The 22,264-nt window shown below is 41.9% G+C and overlaps 1 protein-coding gene across 4 annotated transcripts; it reads right to left on the bottom strand.

Moving 5' to 3' along the window:
* Nucleotides 1-16,701: 16,701 nt before the first annotated feature.
* Nucleotides 16,702-21,527, bottom strand: LOC143528647 (serine protease 57-like). Of its 4 annotated transcripts, none has more exons than XM_077024442.1 (7): nt 21,353-21,527; nt 20,197-20,255; nt 19,845-19,995; nt 19,011-19,146; nt 18,252-18,503; nt 18,080-18,122; nt 16,702-16,873 (listed from the first exon to the last, which is right to left on the bottom strand). In XM_077024442.1, exons 2-7 carry the CDS (start codon nt 20,252-20,254, stop codon nt 16,818-16,820), a joined length of 696 nt encoding a protein of 231 aa, XP_076880557.1. In that variant the 5' UTR covers nt 20,255; nt 21,353-21,527; the 3' UTR covers nt 16,702-16,817. The 4 variants fall into 4 exon arrangements, with proteins under 4 accessions (XP_076880557.1, XP_076880555.1, XP_076880556.1 ...); XM_077024443.1 differs by having other exon boundaries at nt 16,705-16,873; nt 18,084-18,122; nt 21,353-21,526; XM_077024440.1 differs by having other exon boundaries at nt 16,702-18,122; nt 21,353-21,526.
* Nucleotides 21,528-22,264: the final 737 nt, after the last annotated feature.

Below are 22,264 nucleotides of genomic sequence, written 5' to 3' on the forward strand. Positions count from 1 at the left end.
ATAACACCGCTACCTTTCCTAGTTACACTAAGGTGCAGCTTGCTCACTTCCAGGCCCATGACCCTACTCTGCAGGTTTTTAGAAACTTCTGGGACAGAAAGAAATTACCCAGTAGTCAGGAGAGGCCTTCTCTGGATAGGACAGTGAAGTGCTTATTAAAACAGTGGAAGCACATACAAGAAAGAGATGGGTTACTGTACCGGGTTGTGGCTGATTCTCAGTATGGTGAGTGCAAGCAACTACTGCTGCCTCTTCGTCTTAAGACAGAAGTATTGGAGGGTGTTCATGATAACATGGGGCATCAAGGGATTGAACGAACCTTGGGTCTGCTGAGGCCTAGATGCTTCTGGGTAGGAATGCATCAGGATGTAGAACAATGGGTGAAAAGGTGTCAGAGGTGTATCTTAACTAAAATGCCTCAGCCAAGGATACACCCTCCGGCAAAATCTTTTCTAGCTTCACGCCCTCTTGAAGTTGTGGCAGTGGATTTCACAGTTCTTGAACCAGCTTCAGATGGCCGTGAGAATGTCCTAGTGGTGACTGATGTGTTCACCAAATTCACACAGGCATTTCCTACCAGAGACCAGAGGGCTGAGACCACTGCTAAGCTTCTTCTTAAAGAGTGGTTCATGAAGTATGGGGTGCCCGAGAGGTTGCATTCAGATCAGGGCCGAAATTTTGAAAGCGAGGTGATTGCCGAGTTGTGTAGGCTATACGGAATTAAAAAAACACGAACCACACCGTATCACCCCCAAGGAAACGCGCAATGTGAGCGGTTCAACAGAACCCTCCATGATTTAATGCGTGCCCTCAGCCCTGAGAAGAAACGGCGTTGGTCAGAACACCTTCCAGAGGTTGTTTATGCTTATAATGTCACACCTCATGCCACCACAGGATACTCGCCATACTTTTTGCTCTTTGGAGTTGACCCTCATCTCCCAGTAGATGCCCTGTTGGGACGGGAAGAGGTAGTGAGTCAAAAGCATGACTGGTTAGCTATCCACCAAAAGAGACTGAGAGAGGCTCATGAAAAGGCTAAAGAGTACATGGAGCGCAAAGCAGCAGAGAGGATATCGATGCTTAATGACAAGGTGTATTGTCCGCCCATCGATGTCGGACAGCTTGTTTACTTGCGTCATAGGCCCACAGGCAGAAATAAAATCCAAGATTCATGGAGTCCTGCAGAGTACCGAGTGGTTGAAGTTCAGGGCACTACACATGCTGTTGAGCCCGTGGAAGGTGGGCCTCTTAGGAGAGTGCATAGGGCTGATTTGCGTCCGTGTGTGAACCCTGTAATTATGCCTCGATCTAAAGGGAACCTTACACCTAGAGACCTGGGCGGAGCAGAAGCTCTAGTTGAAGAGTCAGGGTTGGAGTTTTCTGAACCAGAGTGTCTAGTACTTGAGACTGTGAATCATACAAGCCTCAGAGATGGGGAAGGAACAAACATGGACCCTGTCTCAGCTGGTGGCACCGGTGCAGATTGTGATGATGAGCCTGTGCACGAGCAACCTGGGTTCCATCATGTGGAGGGAGAGCTTACAGCGTCATTACATCCTGAGGGTATTGTTGACCCTGTAGCGGAACTCTCTGAGTTTCGTCAGGGAGATGGAGACTGTACAGGGACAGTACGCGTGGAGGGTGATGTAGCAGAACCCGCAAGTTGTAGGCTAATACCTGCACCCAGAAGAAGTAAAAGAGTTAATGCTGGTCTTCATTCCAACCCATACCATGAACCAAGAACAACTTGTTAGGCTATTTCTTTGGGTCCAGAAGTATTCTTCCAAGAGTTGACCAGTTTAGGTACTGTTTTCTTCAGAGAAGCGGTTAAAGAGGTTAGAACTCTGTATTAAGTCATCGTGGACGATGACATTAAGCAGGGGAGAATGTGGCCAAGTGGAACATGACTTTTATTTTCTTCCCTTCTGTGCATAAGTTAGTATGGGCTTTTATTTTGACACCTTTTTCTGTGGGTTGGTACTGGCAAGAGTAGGAAGTTGCACAGCGCGATTTGCGAGTATGGATTCAGCAGTGTGATATAGAGCTCCATTTTGAACAATCATCCAGACAACGTGGTGTTGGAAGTGGCTATCTGGTAGAGGTAGAGGCCATTGGTTGTATAAGAGTAGAAACCATTACCGTATTTCCTTTGATTGTATTTTATTTTGTTTTAGTCAGTTAAAGTGTACACACCACTTTCATTTTGTAGCCCCTTCCGACCGCTACTCTTACATATGTGTAGCAGTCAGAATAAACCCTCCAAATAAGGTTTGTGTGTCCAGTGTTGGTTTCTAAGCAAAAGTAGGACACACCACATAAAGAAGACTGATGTGAACTGATGGGAGTTTCACCCTGTCTGTGGGCCTGTGCAGATCAGCTCCCATCTGTCTTTACACCTTCAACAAGTCACTGGAACTGTGCAAACCTCCTGTTTTGCCTATATCCAAAAAACCATCACATTATTTAATGATTGCAGACCTGTTGCCCTGACCTCTGTGGTCATAAAATACTTTGAGAAACACAACCCCCTGCAGGACTCCCTGCAGTTTATATACTGGGCCAATAGCTTGGTGGATGAAACGGTGAACATGGGACTTCAACTAATCCTTCAGCACCCTGAACTTAACGAAGTATGCACTTGTTCTTGGATTTCAGCTTGGCATTGAATATTACCAGCCCAGCACAATTACTTAGCAAACTCATTTCACTTGGAGTGCTGGCTTCAAACAGCAACATCCAACAGCATCCTCGCTGGCAGAAAACAGCCAGGGAGATTGGGAAAGTTCATCTCAAGAGGGTTATGAATTCTCCTCACTGCTGTCCTCAAAGCCACAGCAACATGGAGCTGAACACAGGGAAAACTGTGGAGATGACATTAGACTTCAGTCCCCCAGCCCTGCAAATATTTACGATCCTTCAAGTCCTTTGAGTCCTTCAAGTTCCTGGATACCACATTGACCAAGGACTTGAAGTTAGCTCCATCATCAACATTAGTTCCATCATCAAGAGAACCCTGCAGAGGATGTAGTTTGTGCTTCAGCTGAGGAAGTTCAACCTGCATCATGAGCTGAAGATCCAGTTCTAAACCATCATAGAATCTGTTGTCACCATGTTCATTACAATGTGGGGCAGCTATGTCACCAAGCATGACCTACACAGACCGATATGCAGTCATAGACCATTTGTGTTACGTTTCCTACACTGCTGGGTCTGTACACTTCTAGAATCAGGAGGTGTGCAGAATAAATTACAACTGACCCGTCATTCCCAGACCCTGATCTGCTTTCACCTGTTCCGGCACCATCCCTCAGGCCAGCACATTAGACAAAAGAGGATCATGACAGCCTAGCTACAGAGAAGCTTGTTTCCATATGCCATAAAACATCTCAATACACATAACACTCCATAATACACATAATTACACACATTAACATTTCATTTAATCTAATCTTGGTCCTGACACTTCACCTGTATCTGCCTTATATTCCCTAATTCTTATGTGGGCTAATATATTAATTTATGTACTTATTCATTCTAGATTAACATGTTCAAACTGTGGCACTCAGCATTTTTAGCAACTGTGGCCAGCTGCACATGTAAAGTATACTACAGGTATGACTATGTGTATTTGTTTATGTCTGTGTGTGAAAGCATGATTCTGAATGAGATTGAAGATCAATTTAATGTAATTAAATTAGCATCATTAATGACCAAGGCAGACAGAGATATATGGTCAGTTTCCAGTGTTGCTTTAGAGGCATTCAGTGCCAATCATCTGGTTTTCCTGCGCGTTACCCAGCACAGCATTGAGTACAACACAATGTGCTGGCAGATTACAGGGTTCACCTGTGTTGCGTGATAACTGTCCTCTGGAACTTCACATGCCCCTGAATGTTATCACGCTTTGTACTGTAAAATAAAACCTACTATTCCTTGGTTCCTGCTGCGAACAAACCTTAGGGTCCTGGAGCTTATTCATTCTGTGTAAATGTAAGGTCTCAAACTAGAAGGGTTCTGGTTCCTTATTGGAGGAAAAAGTTATAGGATGTTTTATAACGCCATAGCTGTATAGCAAGCAATCAAATATTTTTTTTACGAGGAGGGTGGCAGAGGAAGGGGGGGGAGGGGTAAATAACAGACACCTCATGAAGAAGGTAAATACTCTGCATGTATTATAGCTAACTAGCATGAATTTTGTCCACTGCTTGCCATCAAGCTGTTGTTAAGTCATAGTAGCTAGCGAGTTGTATTTTCTTTAATTTACAGCAGGGGGCACTAACGTGGTGCCCGCGAGGACGTCATGAGTCGCCCACGGGCTTGTTTTAAAAATAGCTCACTATAGTGCCATGCACCAAAGCGCTGCATCGTTTATGTTTTTGCTACTATTATAGATTGTCTGCGGCCAGGCAAAACTCAAAACTCAACTTGCCCCTCTGAACCATTTCACCTGTGCGCTTTACTCAATATGCCATGTTTCCAGTTAGATTTGAGGCATAAAATGATGCTGGGCCAGGCCAAAGTCAGGTGTCTCATACATATAGGAACTAGTTATGTATGATGCAATTGAGGTTTGCCTGGCCCAAGACATTACAGGCATCCAGCATACTTCTGAGCTTGCCCCTCTGAACCATTTTACCTGCGCGCTTTACTCAATATGCCATGTTTCCTGTTAGATTTGAGAAATAAATTGATGTCGGGCCAGGCCAAAATGAGGTTTCTCTTACAGATAGTAACGCATAGTTATCATACAGATAGTTATAACACATTATAGGCATACAGCAAGCCTCTGAACCATTTCAGTGCGCTTTCTGTGCGCTTAACTACTCAATATGCCGTGTTTCCAGATAGATTTGATGTTGGATCAGGCTAAAATGAGGTTCCTCTCATTTTAGGGATTGACCTGTTCTTCATGATGTATTTGTTATTTCTCTGGCCCACCATCAATAAGGCCTTCAATAAGCCTCTGAACCTCTGATTCCCAAGGCGCTTTAAAATTTAACACAGGTAGAAGTCACAAACAACCAATCACACACACATCGGCAGCCAATTGCGCACAGCGTACTCTCTACCGGAAGCCACAGCCCCCTGGGGGACTGAATGGGGTGCAGGAAGCGGAGAGAGGACAGACCCTAGTGACAGAGCACCATCCACCACTGGGCACACAAGCACACACTCAGACACTACTTTTTATTGAACATAGAGACACACACTCAGGGAGAATTTGTCAGGGACTGCCAATTTACCAAACCTCCATGTTTTTGGACTGTGGGAGGAAACCGGAGATCCCGGAGGAAACCCACGCAGACACGGGGAGAACATGGAAACTCCACTCAGATAGGGACTTGAACCCAAGACCCCAGTGCTGAGAGGCAAACGTGCTAACCACCAAGCCACCGTGTTGCCCATCATCATGTATTTTGTGTGTGTAACCTTCACTGAGTGCCCTGGTTTTCTGATTCTGGACTGTTTTATGGAATACGCTCAGTATGCAGGACGATTGGGCAACGCACCACGAAAGGATGACATTTGTGTTACATGCTGGATAGACGCGGTAGAACGTCACTGCCATGTGGAGTGGAGCAGGGTTGCCCTTTGACAAATCGTGAGCACCAAGCACTGCTGTGAGATTCTCCCCCCTGATCACAAAAAACACGAGAGTAGCAGAAATCCTTCCCAGTGTATGACTTCTTCATATGTGAATGAAAGCTGTGTGATGTAGCATGAGCCATGCTTTGTACTACGTTTGTGTAATCATAAGTAACATAAGTATTTATGATTAATTCAGAAACTGTCAGCTATAATCTGACATCAGCAATGTTGTCATTTTGATAGTAGTCACACTAAACCGAAACTCCTTGCTCAGTACACGGTATTTTGACTGCAAAAGTGACACTGGTGTGTCAAACACAGACTGTCTTGGACAGAGAAGGGCTTACAGGTTCCAGCAGTGGGCAGCCGTCATGACGAAGCGTTCAGACAACAGGAAGCCACCACAGACATGTTTTCCGTTTTTCTGAACAGAAACCATGTAGGGCCTAGAATGTGTTTTCACCTCTTTACCATTGATTATACCCACATCTACGTACGCTGTTTCAAAAGACGGGAGAGAGATGGAAAAAATACGTTATATATGTTCATTCTTTCTACTGTAGAAGCACTTTTCAGTGTTCAATAAAATAATATTGTTCACTAAACAATATTAAATAACATTGGGCACAGCCAGACGGTCAACACACATAGCAAGGCAGGCATAAAGTAAAATCTTTTTATTTTTATTTTTATTTTTATTGTTATTATTTTATTTGTTATGTTATTGCTATTGTTGTTTTAAAAATCAATAAGAATATTTTTAACCCCAATTTTTGCAAGTAAATAAGTGCATTTATTTATTAATCTTGCCCTTATCATTTATGTACCAGACGTTGCTTTTTCAGTATCATTACAGCTTTCATATATAAATATTTTTATATATATACTTACCTTTTCCCCACTTATCCTACTGGACTACTAATATTTCTATAACCCTATTCTACAGCATGTGACAATTAGGCCCAGTGGTTTGCAGAGAGGCGAGTGTCACTGAGATCAGGTAAACCTTACCAGAGAGCAGGGGTGGAAAGTAACTAATTACATTTACTCACATTACTGTAATTGAGTACTTTTTATGAGTAATTTGTAATTTTCTGAGTAGTTTTTGAAATATGTAATTTTTACTTTTACTCGAGTAAATTTTGACCCAAGTAGTTTTACTTCACTACATTTGAACGCCCTCACATTACTGAGTAAAAAAATATTGATGGTGAAAAATTAAATGCGGGCAGAAATTTTAACTTCTGAGTCCCAGAACTGAAAGTCAATTGCGTGGCCTTGCCTTGCGCGCGCCCTTTCCATTGTCTCATTATCAGCTCGTAATCTAGTGCACTTTTTTCTAAAAGGATGAGATTGTTCCATCTTTAAATCTTCTATCTATCAGGTTCTGTGGCAACCTGTGGGCATTTTATTGTGAATAGTGGGATCCGGTGGGCACTGTATTTTGAATAGTTGGATCCTCTGAGCACTTACTTTTAAATTGTGGGATCCTATGAGCATTTTTTAATTTTTGATGTGGGATCCTGTGGGCATTTTATTGAGAGTAGTGGAATCCTGTTGTATTTTAGTTTGATTTGTGGCATCTTGTGGGTTGTGCGTTTTGTTTTTTGAATAATTTGTCATTTAAATTTCTTTATTCTTATCATAGTGTTGTCCGTTGGACAATAGGACTGAAAATTGTTTGCACTTTATGGTACAGGTTGTGATTGTCCTTGTGCTGTGAGGAAGTATGTTACTGAGCCCAACTGATCTTTTTGCAAGTGTGGATGTGCACTTAAATACACTTTGAAATCGATTAAAACAACTTGTGCTGAAATTGGTTCATGATTCATCCATGCATCAAATACCTGAAAGTAACTAAGTAACTTTTACTCAAATTACATTTTAAATGAAGTAATTTTGTACTTTTACTCGAGTAAATTTTAAGATGGGTAATTTTACTTTTACTCTGAGTAGATTTTAGGCAAAGTAAAGATACTTTTACTCAATTACAATTTTTCAGTACTCTTTCCACCTCTGCCAGAGAGTACCAGGTAGGGTAGCAGGGCGACCAACAGAATCTGCACAGCAACGTCCATGGAGTAAGAATCATACGGGTTCTTCTAACTGGAGTGAAAGGGAAGCTTTATGTATTCAAGGGGGCAGGTTATGCCCACCGCAAACAAGGCTCGTTTTGCATAGGTGAGAATGTGTTTCTGACACAGCACTACTGAGGGCTTGGGGGTCTTTTGCACCAGGCGTCTCATTTCCTCCCATTGTGCTGCAGAAATGGAAATTATGATGAACTAAGTGTTTCGGTTTGGTAGTGGCCACTGAGAAAGATGGAGATCTAATGTGTATATTAAATAGGTGTAGATGTCTGAAAGTTGTTCTTCTCTGTGCTTCAGCCTGAACAGCAATATTGTTCGTGCTTTGTCTTGTGCTTGTTTTGATCCTGTCAGATGTGCAACTGCTCTGCGTTTCATCCACATGCGACAGGTGCGACAGGTGCTGTGTCACTTTTGCTGCACTCAAAAGCAGCGGTGTCATTGGTAGCAGTTTATGGTGAACTAGCCTAGTGGCGCATGGCAACAAACCTCCATCCTCCTAGTGGCAGATGGAGACCCTGCAGGGCTTGTAGTTCAAAGAAAGAGTGAGAGAGAGAGAGAGAGAGAGAGAGAGAGAGAGAGAGAGAGAGAGAGAGAGAGAGAAAGAGAGAGCAGTTTGGCTGTCATATTGAGAATGAACACTGAAACAGAGACTAAAGACTGAAACTAAGACTTAACATTTATTTCTTTGTTTGTTTATGACAGACATTGCAGATTTATGAAGTAAATGTACCAGTGTTATCCCACTGACAAATATTTTGCTGCTGGCCCTGAATAAAAACAATAATACTTTTTCCCATCTGTGGGATCAATAAAGGTTATTCAATTCAAATGGAGTGGAGTGATTTTTGTTTCAAAAGTTCCACAGGAGCCAAAGTAAATCTGCAGGCAAAATTCTTAGCATCAAGAGCAGAAAGTATGTTATGAATGCAAAACAGAAAAAAATATATCAAAAGTATATTTTTTTAATATAATTGGTTATTTGAAACTTATTTTTGTTTGCATTTTGACAAGTTTTTGGTTCCATTGTTTTTGTTTTTTTTGGATTTTCCCAGTAAGGTCTTTTGCTTCTGGAATCTCTCTTTGCTTCTGCTTCGTTTTTTGCTTATAGCATAAAATCAAATCAGTATAAAATTGCAGTCTGTTTATTGACATAAATCAATATAAATCAAGACTCAACAAGAGAATATAAGACACAGGAACAGAGCTGTTTTGTTTGTCTTAGCATAGAGGGCTGGTGTGTCAGGAGAACTCAGGCTGAAGCACAGAGAAGAGAGACACGGTGTGGCAGCACGAGAGTTCACAGACAGAGAAGTTCACACAGCAAGGTTCTCTTCCTCGAACCCCGTGGACTTCTTGCCTAGACTGACTTTACAAAATGGATTTGTGCTCCTCAGACAGGTGACATTAGGTGCCTATATTTTCCATTTTGCAGAGGAAAAAAGGGGCTTTGACTTCAAAGGGGGATTTTCACTCACTGACTGATCACCACTGACAAAGAAGGCACATGTACGAGGGATCTTAGATCTGTGTAGTGGCCAGTTAGCTCCATATCTAAGCTGTGGTTCAAATGTGCTGTAGTTAGCAGTGATGACAGCTATAATCATTTTGCTGCTTATGAAACCTATTTCTGCTATAAGCCACAAAGCCACTTCCTGGAACATATCAAGTGAGAATCTTCAGAAATTCTCATGATTAAGGTGTCATGATTAAACTGATGGCTAACTTAGCCAATAATTGGATATTTAAAAAACCATGTCTCCAGGTTTTGCTTACAGATGTTAAAAGCACGGTGACCATGACTCAAAACTTATGCACTCAATAAAGCCCACTGCAACACATCAGAAAATATCACGAGTGCCCTGAGTCTCTACACTGCCTATTAAGTTGTATTAGCATAGACTCTTAAGTGGATACAATAACATGACTTGAAGTTGTGCTGAATGCGAGTACAAAAATACAAGTGCATCTTTAAGTTTAGAAGTTCTCAAATTAAAAATACAAGCACAAATTTAGTTTTACAAGTTGTCAAATCATGTCCTTCACACTATCAAGTTTTGCAACATATTTACCTTCAAACTTCATTTTCACAATCAGAGATGTCCCACATACCATTTATATGTCTTTTAATGCATTTGGCATGCGCTCATATCTAGAGAAACGTGCACATTGATCAGTATGATGCTGCTCCCTGAGAATCAAACCAAGGTCAATCGATGAGACTCAAGGTGCAGCAGGAAGGGCTCCCCCTGGTGGACAGTGTGCAGATGCTCCTCTATTCCTGATGGGTTTGTCATAGAAATATGAGCCAATCATGACCGCATCTCTGCACGAAACATAAGAGCCGTGATAACCCGACTGATAAATGAACATCTTTTTGTCAATCACTTGGGACTAGTCTTAGCAGTCAGGGTCATCAGCAAGACCATGGTAATACCTCAAAAAAGAAATTAATAGTGAGAAATAAATTATAAGTAAAGAAAGCAGAAACAGTATGCTGGTGTAATTAAGTCATGCATGTTATGCTCATTACATCAGGGCAGATAAACTATTTAAAAAGAAAATTAAGGTAGGCACAAATCTTGCATTTACCACTTTCCTTTGCATTACACACCACATCAAAATTACAATACCATTTCACAGATGGCACAAATGCCCACTTAGATATACATTCAACAATCATTTTCTGAACTAGTGATTTGCTCTTCCCTGGGGGGTCTTTGGCATGTAATAAAACTGCAGTTGGCTTTGCATATATTTATCAATAGAGCAAAGGTACAGGGCCCTGTTGGTGATATCCCTTCTTAATAAATTTAGGGAATGGCCTTGTGGAAATGAGGTCTGAATACATGTGAATGGAGTTATTAAGGTGTAGGAGTGCATGGGGTTAAAATCATGGAAGTAAGGCTGTAAGGCTGTAAGGCTGGCGTTTAGTCCTTAGAATCTCTGTCAACTTACATTTGCATTAGGAGAAGGAGAAATTCTTTAGAGCAGGGGTGGCCCTCTGGTCACAAGCAGTCACAGAGGTCTCTCTGCATGCATGTGTGTGTGTGTGTGCGTGCGTGTGTGTGTGTGTGTGTGTGCGTTTGTGTGTTTTGAGTGTGTGTGTGTGTGTGTGAGAGAGAGAGAGAGAGAGAGGGAGAGAGAGAGGAAGGGATGGGTGATGCTCAAGCGTGTCATGGCTTGGCGGTTAGGGAACTGGTCTTGTGACCGGAGGGTTGCAGGTTCGATTCCCAGACCTGAGGCCATGACTGAGGTGCCCCTGGGCAAGGCGCTAACCCTCAATTGCTCACTGAGATAAAAATGTAAGTCGCTCAGGATAAGGGCGTCTGCCACATGCCATAAATGTAAATGTAAATGTGTCCATGTGTATGATGTGGCTCTTTGCTGTAACACAGTGAAAGTGTGGCTCTTGGTCTTTGACGGGTTGTCACATGGCGAGATGGGTGATTCTCATGGACACACTTGAGAATCACCCCCCCACCCTCTCTCACGCACACACACACGCACGCAGAGAGACCTCTGTGACTGCTTGTGACCAGAGGGTCCTGGGTTCGATTCCCAGACCTGAGGCCATGACTGAGGTGCCCTTGAGTAATGCACCTAACCCAACTGCTCCCCGGGTGCCGGGCTAGGGCTGCCTACTCTGTAAAAAACGTACGCAACTGTTGTTTTCTAGTTGAAAAGTGGATAAACTCCATTATCAACACATTACAATGCCACTGACCTGCGCTCACCTTTAGGAAGAAGAGAACAGACAGCGGCAGTAGTTTTGAAGCCTCCCTCAGTCGTCTGCGGTGCCTTTGCTGCACCTCGTACGTGGTTTATTCCAAAACGTGTGACAGAAGACCGCATCTCACCAACGAGACTCACAATCACAAAAGCACAGATAGTTCATGCTCGCTAGTCTTGTAAACAAACCGCGCACCACGAAGTTGTAGCAGTCTGTCACCCTCAGAGCTGATGAGGTAACCGGGCCACGACACAGACCGTTAGTGCAGGTGAGAGTGCTTTAGAGGTTTTAATGTTTTCATAACGTGATGTGTGTCAACTACATCATTATCGATTGGCTTCCTGCTGCCAGTGATCCAAAACAAACAACAAAAACCGCTGAACGATGATAGTTATAGCTAGTTCGTTTTCTCGATGCTCGTTTGCATTTATTTTCGAGAACAGAGAAGACTTCTTGGAACGGCTGAAGATCGACGAGTCTTCGGGGAAAGTCCTTTCAGCCTCACCCAAGGTCCGTGTAAATGGCTGAGGAGGGGTTTATAGGGTAAATTCATCGGTATTTAAAAATATAAGGCAGCTTAAATATGGGCTCATCCTGGTTCACTGTAGCCCAATGTTTGCCCTATCCTTGGTTTGTTAAAGCAGCCCAACTCTGCTCAGTGTAATCTGTATTTAGATGTAAGAAATTAAGATAATTTAATGGATTACCTTCCATCTACACGCCTTTTTGTCATACCGCAAGATTCTAGAGGTCTTGCTAGAGGTCTTCTAGAGGTCCTATTTTTCATTAAACTTCATTAAGGCTTAGTGTTAATGAAGGCCTGATATAAATGGTTTCAAGTGGTCTGACATGACACATGACCTCCCTTAAATGGTTGTGTGGCATTCATCACCTGGTTTCGCATGGCACTGTTCACAATGAAGCGGTCGTCAGTGTGGGATGTGGTCAAAGGACGTCCACTTTTGTGCCTTTCTGTGACTCTTCCTTCTATATCTCTGTTGCAACCTGCTGATGACACTCTGTGACACTCTGTGAAGCTCCGTGCCATTTCTGTCTGAGAACATCCTGTGTGAGGCCTCACAATGGTGATGTTCTGTTGATAAATTGTTAGGTATTGTCTTGGTCTCATGATATCAATATGTGAACAGCATGATGAGGAGGACTGTTTAAATACCAATTCTAATTGAATCAGGAGTTTTGGTCAGTTCACAGGTCAAACACCTGTTCTGGATTTTGCCATTAAGCTCCTTGTTACAGACCAGCAATTTGTGCAAAAAGTACAGAAACATTGAGCAACTGGATATGTGCATTCAAACGTTTAGAGAAGGTCACATTAAGTTCACAGATAAAGATTAGAGTTCATTTTAGGTTAATACTGAAATTTCACCCGAAGTGCAATATATCCATAACTTTTTGTGAGTAGCGTATATATACTGTATATGTAAAAAAAATTTAAACCCTCTCTTGCCCTCTTGGTCTTTTTCCTTCAAGCTCGGGTCCTTTACCAGAGGCCTGTGAGCTTTAGGTCCCTGTGCAGTATCTTGGCTGTTCTCAGGACTCTTCTGGACCTCAGGTGTTGTTCCTGGGATCTGTTGGAACCTCTCCCTCAGTTTGAGGGTCACAGCCCCTAGTGCTCTTATTACCATGGGAACCACTATTGTGGAAACACTCAGTAGGCATTTGCTACAGTAATATTGAGCAAACACTACAATATTCAGATTATCCAGTTTCATGTGTTTTATTGTTCTTATTAATGTGATGTTATAAGAAAATTGTTAATTTTTTTTCTAATTGTACTGGGAAAAGATTCAGAAGTTTGAGTCATTGAGAACTCAGAGCACAGTGACATCTAGTGGTGTTTAAAAACTGTAATAAATGATAATTTTAAAATGATTTAAACATGCAACTATTTTAAATGTGGCAGTACTGCACATACATAATGTGGGGATGTGCCTTGGGGTAGACATGACTCCACAACGGTATATACTCTGAGAGACCAGGGTTCTCCCCGAAAAGATCAGGCTTGACTCCGAAGCAGACTTCACCCAAGGTTTTTAATTAGTGCAACACACGTGTACATAACCCCATGGATCAGATAAAACATCAGTAAAATTCTGTGCAATAAAAGTTCTGGCAATATATCGGGGCACACTCGCTACCCCCACGGGAAGTCCTCGAAAGATCTCCTGTTCGGCTTTTAAACGAGTAGCCCCGCCCCCCAACCTTGTTAGCCTCTACCAACATCTTGGAGCGGGACCACATGCGTCGCCTGTTGGAACACCTATGATACTATGAACATGATAGTATGACATTATTTGTTAAACATCACATTCTGTTATGACCTCCTGTCTTTCCCTGTCCTCCTCCTACAGGGTCAGTAGGGCCCGTCTTCCCCCTTCTACTGCTGACCGTGGGCTCTACCGGCCAACACCAGGGAAGCCCTGGAAGACGGCCCTCCCCCCCTGAGGACAGGACATCTGGTGAGTTACTCCATCTACATGCATGTGTACATACTCTAAAGTGCAGTCCAGGTGATGGGTCAAGTCTCTGACCCCATCACACATAATAAAGCTATACTGTACTAAACGTTTTGTTGGTTAACAATTTCCCCAGTGTTTGTAAAATTCCTCTCAGATGTCAGAGGTATTCAGGCACCTTCAGGATGACCTGAGTGACCTTTCCCCAACCAGCATGTCACCAGGTAATTGTTTTGGTAAATGGAATATATATGTTCTGAATTTCAAATTCAGTAGCATAGAATCAAGTGAAGAAAAAAAAATGAGAATCATACTAGCATAATGTTGAAAACTGTTAGAATGGCTAAAGTGGAAACAATCAAGCCTACAGAATGAACTGCTGAGAGCAGGAACATGGTGGAATTGTGAGGAACTGTGTGGAACTGTGTGGAAACGAGGACTAACTTCTGTCAGACCGGTTTGGTCACATTATGTCCAGTTTGTTTAAATGTGATACATTAGACAGTAAATACTGAGACAGTAAAACATACACATACACATCATTTACACTGGCAATGTGATTTACAGAAACAACTGTACACAGAAATTCAATGACTATTCAATGACCCCTAAACACCAATGACCCCAAAACACCGATGACCCACTCTCTTCTCTGTATGTTCGGACTGTGGTGGATCTGCTGAGACCGGGTTGGGCTCTTTTTCTTGCTTCCCTCTTCATCATTCCATGAAGAAGAAGGTCTATCATAATTGCTCAAATTTGATCTGAAATAGCAGTTCTTGGGTTTGGTCTTCCTCTTCCTCGTCTCCCTCATCTTCCACCTTATATTCCACATCTTCCACGCATCCTTCTTCCTCTATCTCACAAAGCGTTTCCATCCATCCTTGGTATCAACCTACAACCAGTTCACTCTGACCTGATTTATATTGAGTTCATGGGCAGTTTTCACTCACTGTGTGTAACAAATGGCATCTGTGTTTCGTGTTCAGCTAATGACACTGGTGGCTACCTGTGCTACATGATGACCATGGCCAACGCCCGATCTGTACCTTGAGCACTATTCTCTGTCCTGGCTCCGATATGAAGGAACGATCTTCCACTGGCTGTTTCTCTACAGAATCTTTTGCGGCCTTCAAACATAGACTGAAGACTCGCCTGTTTGTTGAGTACTTAAATGATCGCTAACACTGCAGATAGATCTTGTATTCCTTGTACATCACATTGTATGATATAGTACCTATGTTTATTTGCACTTCTCATAGGCATTGGTTTTTTTTCTCCTGTAGTTCCTGCAGTTATTGTGCATAACTTTTGACAATTCTAGGCAGAGGTGTCAATTCCAGGTTCAGAAAGTAAAAGACCAGGATTTTAATCAGGCTTCCTGGATTGTGTTGATTCCACTAATTTTACCTGGATTGCACTAATTAGAAAATCTAGCAAGCTTGAGCAAAATCCTGGTGAGGACTTTTACTTTCTGAACCTGGAATTGACACCTATGTCAATTGGCATAGGTATCGGCATTTATTCCTGTAGGTTAGTAGTATCAAGGGTTCGAGGGGATCTTGAATTCTAACTTGTCTATCTAAGATGCATGCTTGAATGGATGGAAAAGCACTTTTGTCACGTCCAGCCCCTCCCTGTTCCCTGGTCCCGCCTAGTTTCCCCGTCCCCATGGTTTCTCCCTCTGTCTGCCACGCCCCTGTCCTCATTGTTCCCACCTGCGTCTCATTTCACCGTCATGTTTTCTGTCTATATAAACCCCTCCGTTCAACCCCTTGTCGTCGTTCATTGTACGTGAGTCCCTCCTTGTTTTCCTGCTTGTTGTTTGAAATCTCTGCTGATCGTGTTTTTATGTTCATGTTCTCTGCCTTATCTCTAGTTGTTTTGATATTACGTTTTCTCCTCATTGCCCTGCCTCCCAGCTCCGCGTAGTCTGTCCTGGTTTAAGGTTGTATTGTTTGTTAGTTTCCCTGTCTCCTACGCATAACCCTAGTTTTGTTTGTGTAGTCTGGTTTAGTTATTTGTCTGTAGCCTTGCCCTGTTATTTATCTCTCTTCCCCCATTAGTCGCTGTTTCCCTCTTCATTACCTCGTAGCGTTTTCGTAGTGCGCTGTGTATGTTTCTTCCTAGTTTGTCTAGTGTAGTGTACGACAGTACAGCTTTAAAAATGCAATAAACAATAACGTACTAGATAACTTCTTAAGCAAAATAAGGTTCCAACAAAAAAAGGTTCACAGCTCCGTGTTCCTCGGGAGCGGAATATGTAAACAACGCGCACAAGGGCATCAAAGGAATGAATCGAAACTAGCTAGCGGTGGGACGCTAACGACAGCTAGCGTCGCCACAGCGGGCAGAAATTATCATACAGTTAAGCCCACCCACTAAGAGGGAAGATATGGTTGGTCAATTTTACTGTCATTTGAAACTGGTATTGCACTGAATTATAACTGCCAGGCCCTCTGAAAACGAACAGCGGGCATCACAGTCCTGATAGGGGGAGACACAGACTCACAGGCTTCCACTTAACCCCTCACCTTCCAACACAGATTGAATAGACACGGGTGAATAATTTATTTGCTTATATTTTTGAAATTGTTTAGATGTCTATTGTCAAACGTAGATAAAGTAGATAAAATAAAATTGATTAAATTTATATTATATATATTTATGTTTTAAGAATATTTTAGGCCCTCTGAGAGGGCATAGAGGTCCCTGACGGTTCCCCACTGATGCATTCTCCGTTTCAGTTTAGTGTTTTGTGGTCTTCTTCCTAGTGTAACGAACCAACCAGGCAGACAAGGATCCAAATGCGGAATAAGGTTGTTTTTATTTTTGAAGTGCATAGGCCTACAGAGTACATGAACAAATGAATAACTCCGCAGAGTGTGTGTGGTGTGTAAGTGCTGTAGTCGAGGTCAGGACGGTCCAGCGTCACGCCGGGTAGACAGAGGGCTGACAGGTTACAAGGGCTAGGCAGGGAACGAGGTCTGGGACAAGAGCAGAGGTCAGTACACAGGAGATCAATCACGGAGATATAACACTTGGTAAGTGGCATGTCAACAATACTTCGCAACCCAGAAGTGAGAGGGGGAAGCTTAAGTACACGTGAATATTGGAGTAACGAGCAGCAGGTGTAAGGAATCTTTCGGGTGATCACGTGCTGTTCCTGACACCTAGCTCATTATTAGTTCAGTTTCTTGGTGGTTCTGTTTGCTGTTTAGTCGTTTGTATGTTTTCCCTTACGTGCGTTCTAGTGTGCTTTAGTATTTTCGTCTGTTTAGTTTGTCTCTTATTTCCTTCAATAAAATACTTTAAAACTAGCGTTTGCATCACGCCCCTTCCGTTAGAACGTTACAACTTTGTAAGTTGCTATGGATAAGTGTGTCTGTTAAATGCCCTAAATGTCAATGGAAACCATTATACACCACAAGTGCATCACCTTGCAAAATGGCTTTAGTGTGTGAGAATGTGAACATTTGATAAAACTAGTTTTGGCAGTTGGCAGTTTTGTTCTCAGAATGGAGTTTAGGGTTTTAGTAATTCAGAAAAACTGTGAAATCAAGTCACCTTGAAATTGAAAGTAGAAAATGTAAAGGAAAATTTGAACAGATGGAGCACATAGAAAGGGGGCTTAGATATGCGTGCACTTCTATTTTGGTTTTGACACCTATTAGCCTATGCATTTCATGAGAAAATAGCAAAGCTAAACTGCTATTTCATTTTCACTCGGACAGGATGGAAAAGATTGGCAAATGTGGATTTGCATTTTAATTTTATTATTTTAATTATGTAATCAGTTTTGGCCCAATTGACCTCTCATAAAAATAATTTCTCATTTGATTTGTATTGAATTAATCAGTTGAATACAAATGATTGGTGGCCAAACTCTAATAGTGCTTCCAACCTAAGAAGGTAATGATGGTGTAATAACATTTTCTGACACATGTTAAAAAGGACAACATTTTACATTACATGAAGGATCTTGCTATTTAATGTATTTGGACAGTTAGACACAAATAATCTTTTAAACACAAAGCTGTACTGGGTAACTGCAGCAGCTGGGTGTTTCAGTGCTTTTCACTTGCTGTTATGAATGATTCCCCTAATCCAACGTACAAAGTTGGCTATCTTTGTATAGACATTTGGTTTGCTAAGATAATCGCAATTCTCCAACTCAAAAAACGACACAATACCTACTGCAGTGTTATTACACACCAAAGGACCCCCAGAGTCACCCTGCAAGAAATATACAGATAAGACATCTTACTTAACTGAATGTAATTTGTGACGCACAAGGTACAAAAGAATAGTGATAAGTCAAAAAACATTAATTAAAAACGTAATTTCAAGTACAGGTCACCTTACCTTACAAAATCCTCCCCGACCAGCTGTACAGACCATGGTCGGAGCGTAGAATGTGCTCCCCCATGACTTTGCACATGACTTTCTGCCCACAACAGTGACCTCCGCCTCCATAAGACGTACACTTATGTTCCCATTGGTCGACGTCTTCCCCCAGCCGGCTACACTGCAGATGGTGTTAGCCTTAATTGGCTTTTTTTTCTCCCTTATGGGAATCCAATTGATAACGGGGCTCTTTTTGACTCCGCCATTCAGCTGTATTAAAACATGAACATTTCTAGTGAACAGACCCACTTGACTCTTCGTGATATTAAGCCATTGTGTATAGTGTCCTATGCATTTCTTGCGCTCCCCTCGTTTGTTAAAGGTTTTTGAACCCTCGTGTTGAAGTCCAGCATTGTCTGTTACTGTCTTTGTGTTTCCACAATTGTTAGAGTTACGTGTAAATGTTTTGTATCCAGCCTTTTCCCCTCAATGTTCCCCAGGTTCACAGCAACACTAATAGAGTAACATTGAAGGTATGAATGTAGCTGCTATATGTATGAACATTCCTGCAACCCTGAAGTGCATGTGACACTCGCACCATCGTAACACCCAGTTCCATGCCGCTAACATCGGTGTTTTTCGATATATTGCGTGGTAAATATACAATGGTTTAAACAATGTTGTTTAAGGTGTTTGGAAATTGGGAGAAAACCATGAGCAGTTGAGTTTATGGCTAATCACACATGGGTTCTAGCAGAAACAGTATGGTCCAAATACCTGCAGCAGCATGATGTCATTGAGCCCTTCAAGAGCAAATTCTGGATAAATGTGGTAGTACTTCACCGCCATGTTTGTAGATGTCCGATTATCTGACAGATCGTGAGCCCCCATCACTACTGTCATATTGTCTCCGCTGTTCAGAGGGGTAAAAAACACACTTTAATCAATGTAACACATACGCATGCAAAATATGTTGTATATGTTGTTGTATATGTATTTGTAAGCATTTGGACAGTAACATGTTTTGTTATTTTACTTCTAGTCACTGGTTTAAGTATGGGACAGTCATGATGGACACTCCAGAAAGGTTAACCCTTAGTGTCTTCTGAACAATATAGGAATTTAACTATTTTTAGATGGTATACTCCCACTTCAGGGACCAGAAGTAAATGGACAGTTGGTAGTTCATATTTTTCTTGGACAGTGCATGCACAAGAGAATTGATGAAAGCGTATAGGCACTGACCAGATCCTGCCATTGATTTAATTTGTCTAAATTAACAGTCAGTGCCAGTAAAGCCATCATGAGGGGTTCACCAGGCGAAACAGTGTTGTGTCAGTATCAACTGATTAGCAAAGTGTTGAAAACTGGTCCACAATAACAGCTTTGAGCTCAAATAATAATAAATGACCAAGTAGATAATCATAGTAGATAACAATACGTCACGTTAATTTCTAGCTGTCAAAAAGACACAGGTGTGGGACGCAGGACGAGCTGATTATCTAAAGCTTTGCCACTTTGTGAAGCATGATGTGAGGAACAGAGTTCGCAGCATCCAAAATTACATCGTTGTCCAAATGCTTACAGACAATATCTGTAAAAAAATCATACTATTTCCAGCAGTGTGCAGCTGTCATCACAAACATGTCAGAGACGAGGAAGCCACCACAAATGTGTCTCCCATGCTTCTGGACAGAAACCATGTAGGGCCTGGAGTGGGGTTTCGCCTCTGTGCCGTTCACGATACCAACACTCACACGGGCTGAGAGAAAGAGATGAATCAATGACAACAGGTGAAAACACGATGCCTTGCATGCTTACTAGAGTTGTGGAACTATCCCTGAGTAGCTTCCTTGTAATGTAACTTTCTTGCAGCGGTGGAGTTTTGAGTATGTGTAGAGTCACACCTGAATCAAAATCACAAAAAACAAATGGAGGTCAAGAGAACTGGTGCTGTACTCACCGGAGTGGCTCAGGTGTGGTAGCAGAGCACCGAGAAGAAGCAGGTGGATGAGACCCATGCTGTAGCAGAGCAGATGAGTTGTTCTTAGAAGGGATTAGGCAGTTAAGTCAAACACAGACTACTCCCTTTGAGTTCTTTTTTCCTCTCACTTACATTTGAAAAGTATTTTTAGCAGTGAACATGCACCCAATGGCAGTGTCAATAACCACAGTGTCATTTTGTGGGTGTCTGCGATACTAATACAACTCAGACCAGCCTTGGCACAATATGAATGCTGGGCTGATATAAGTGCTCATCCCAGTAGTAGGATGAGTATTTATTTAATAAGGATTGAATATTTAATGCCAGCGTCTTTTCCTGGAATGTTTATTGAGACAGCACACTGTTTAGCAAATGTTGTGATGTGTTTTATGTATGTAGAAATGGCCTTTGCCTCTAAAACTATCCACATGATGCGTGGAGACATGTGTATCTGGCCCCCAAGTTCATCTTGGCTCCAGATGTTTTAAAGCTTTCAGGTGCTGAATTATATAAAAATAGTTTATGCAAAAGTCTGATTAGTCAACAATGAGATTATAAGCAACATGTGAAGAAATACTGGAGTATTTGTTACCCTCAAATGGATTCCCATTAAAACACAACTAAGTCATTTATTTCAGATGTATTTGATTGTAAAACTCACTACTAACCAGAAAAAAGATGAAAACACACATGCATAAGCATTCTCACCCTTTTTACTCCAGTACATTATGTTGTTTATACACCCCCCCCATAGTGTGGTTTACCTCCACCACTCTGATTTTCAGTAGTACTTATATACATCACCACACACTGCTCAAAACTCACCCTTTCTGCCAGTGTACAACACTATCTACACTGTGTGAACTTCCCAATACAAACATGATATGTGAACTGTTTTATATTTCTTTTTCTTTTCCTTTTTACTACCTACGTTATTTTTTTAATAATGTTCTTGTGTTGTTGCTTTGTGGTTTCTACTGTTGTTTTGTATCTGGTTCTTATCACGTTCTTTGTTATTATTGGATTGTAAATTATTGTACAATAATACAATAATTTAATTTGCTTAGAAATTAAATTAAATTATTATTATTATTATTATTGTTATTATTATTATTATTATTATATCCATACTTACACTATTTCAAGAAGAGTCAGGAGTAAACCCAAGGTGAGACACAAACAGAAGCTCAAGGGAGGATTTCAGTGATGATTTGTTTAGTCAGAAACACCAGCATGAGTGTGTGCTTTCCGCACTGAAGGATGGCTGCTGCTTCCTGAAGGTGGTAGGGTGTTGACGCTGCCACAAAAGTGCATTGTGTCTCACACTTCCTCTCTGTTCTTTCTGCACCTCTCCCTCTCTTTCTCTTTATCTGAGGTACGTCTGCATTCGTCCTGCATCACATGTTGCCTTGTGGCAACTCTGCTCTACCCTGACCAATATATGCATAGCATTTAAGCCAAAAAAAGGCATAAGAAATTATTAATAAATACCACCACATGCTGGAAACACTTATTCAGTATTAATCAATACTATCCCATGCTGGAGACACTTATTTGCAGAGGCGGTCTTTGCATAGAGGCGTGGCTAGGCAACTGCCTTGGGCCCCTCCCACTGCAGCCCACTGTAGGGGCCCCCTGACTAGCTGACTTATTTCTCACATATTAATGTTGATGGGCCCCCTAGCTAAATTCGCCTTGAGCCCCCAAATTGCTAAGTCCGCCACTGCTTGTTTGTCTTGCCTTAGTACCATTAGTACTCGTGATGAACAGCAGGCTAGAACATGGTGACTACAGAAGAAATCTAACTCCAAAGCAGACGTCGGCCATGACACGTTGGTGATGAGGAATTGGTTTATGGCTTATCAACGCATGCTGTGTTCAGGGTCCCCATTTCTCAGGCCACACTTGTTTACAGCGTCAGACCACCAGAGCTGGATCAGGTGAGAGTTTTCTGACTGCCAGGGAAATACAATCAAGGTCAAAGACAAAGTTATTTATGTAACACTTTTTACAACACATGTTGTCACAAAGCAGCTTTACAAGCGAA

This window comes from Brachyhypopomus gauderio, chromosome 12 (assembly GCF_052324685.1).
Source record: "Brachyhypopomus gauderio isolate BG-103 chromosome 12, BGAUD_0.2, whole genome shotgun sequence".
Lineage (NCBI taxonomy): Eukaryota > Metazoa > Chordata > Actinopteri > Gymnotiformes > Hypopomidae > Brachyhypopomus > Brachyhypopomus gauderio.

What these genes read in the sequence shown, in the direction of transcription:
- LOC143528647 (XM_077024440.1), bottom strand. Translation starts at nt 20,254, where the DNA reads ATGGGTCTCATCCACCTGCTTCTTCTCGGTGCTCTGCTACCACACCTG. An exon ending in ACCACACCTGAGCCACTCCG is followed by an intron (nt 19,996 to 20,196) that starts GTGAGTACAGCA and finishes TCTTTCTCTCAG; the next exon opens with CCCGTGTGAGTGTTGGTATC. An exon ending in ATGACATCATGCTGCTGCAG is followed by an intron (nt 18,504 to 19,010) that starts GTATTTGGACCA and finishes GTTTTAATACAG; the next exon opens with CTGAATGGCGGAGTCAAAAA.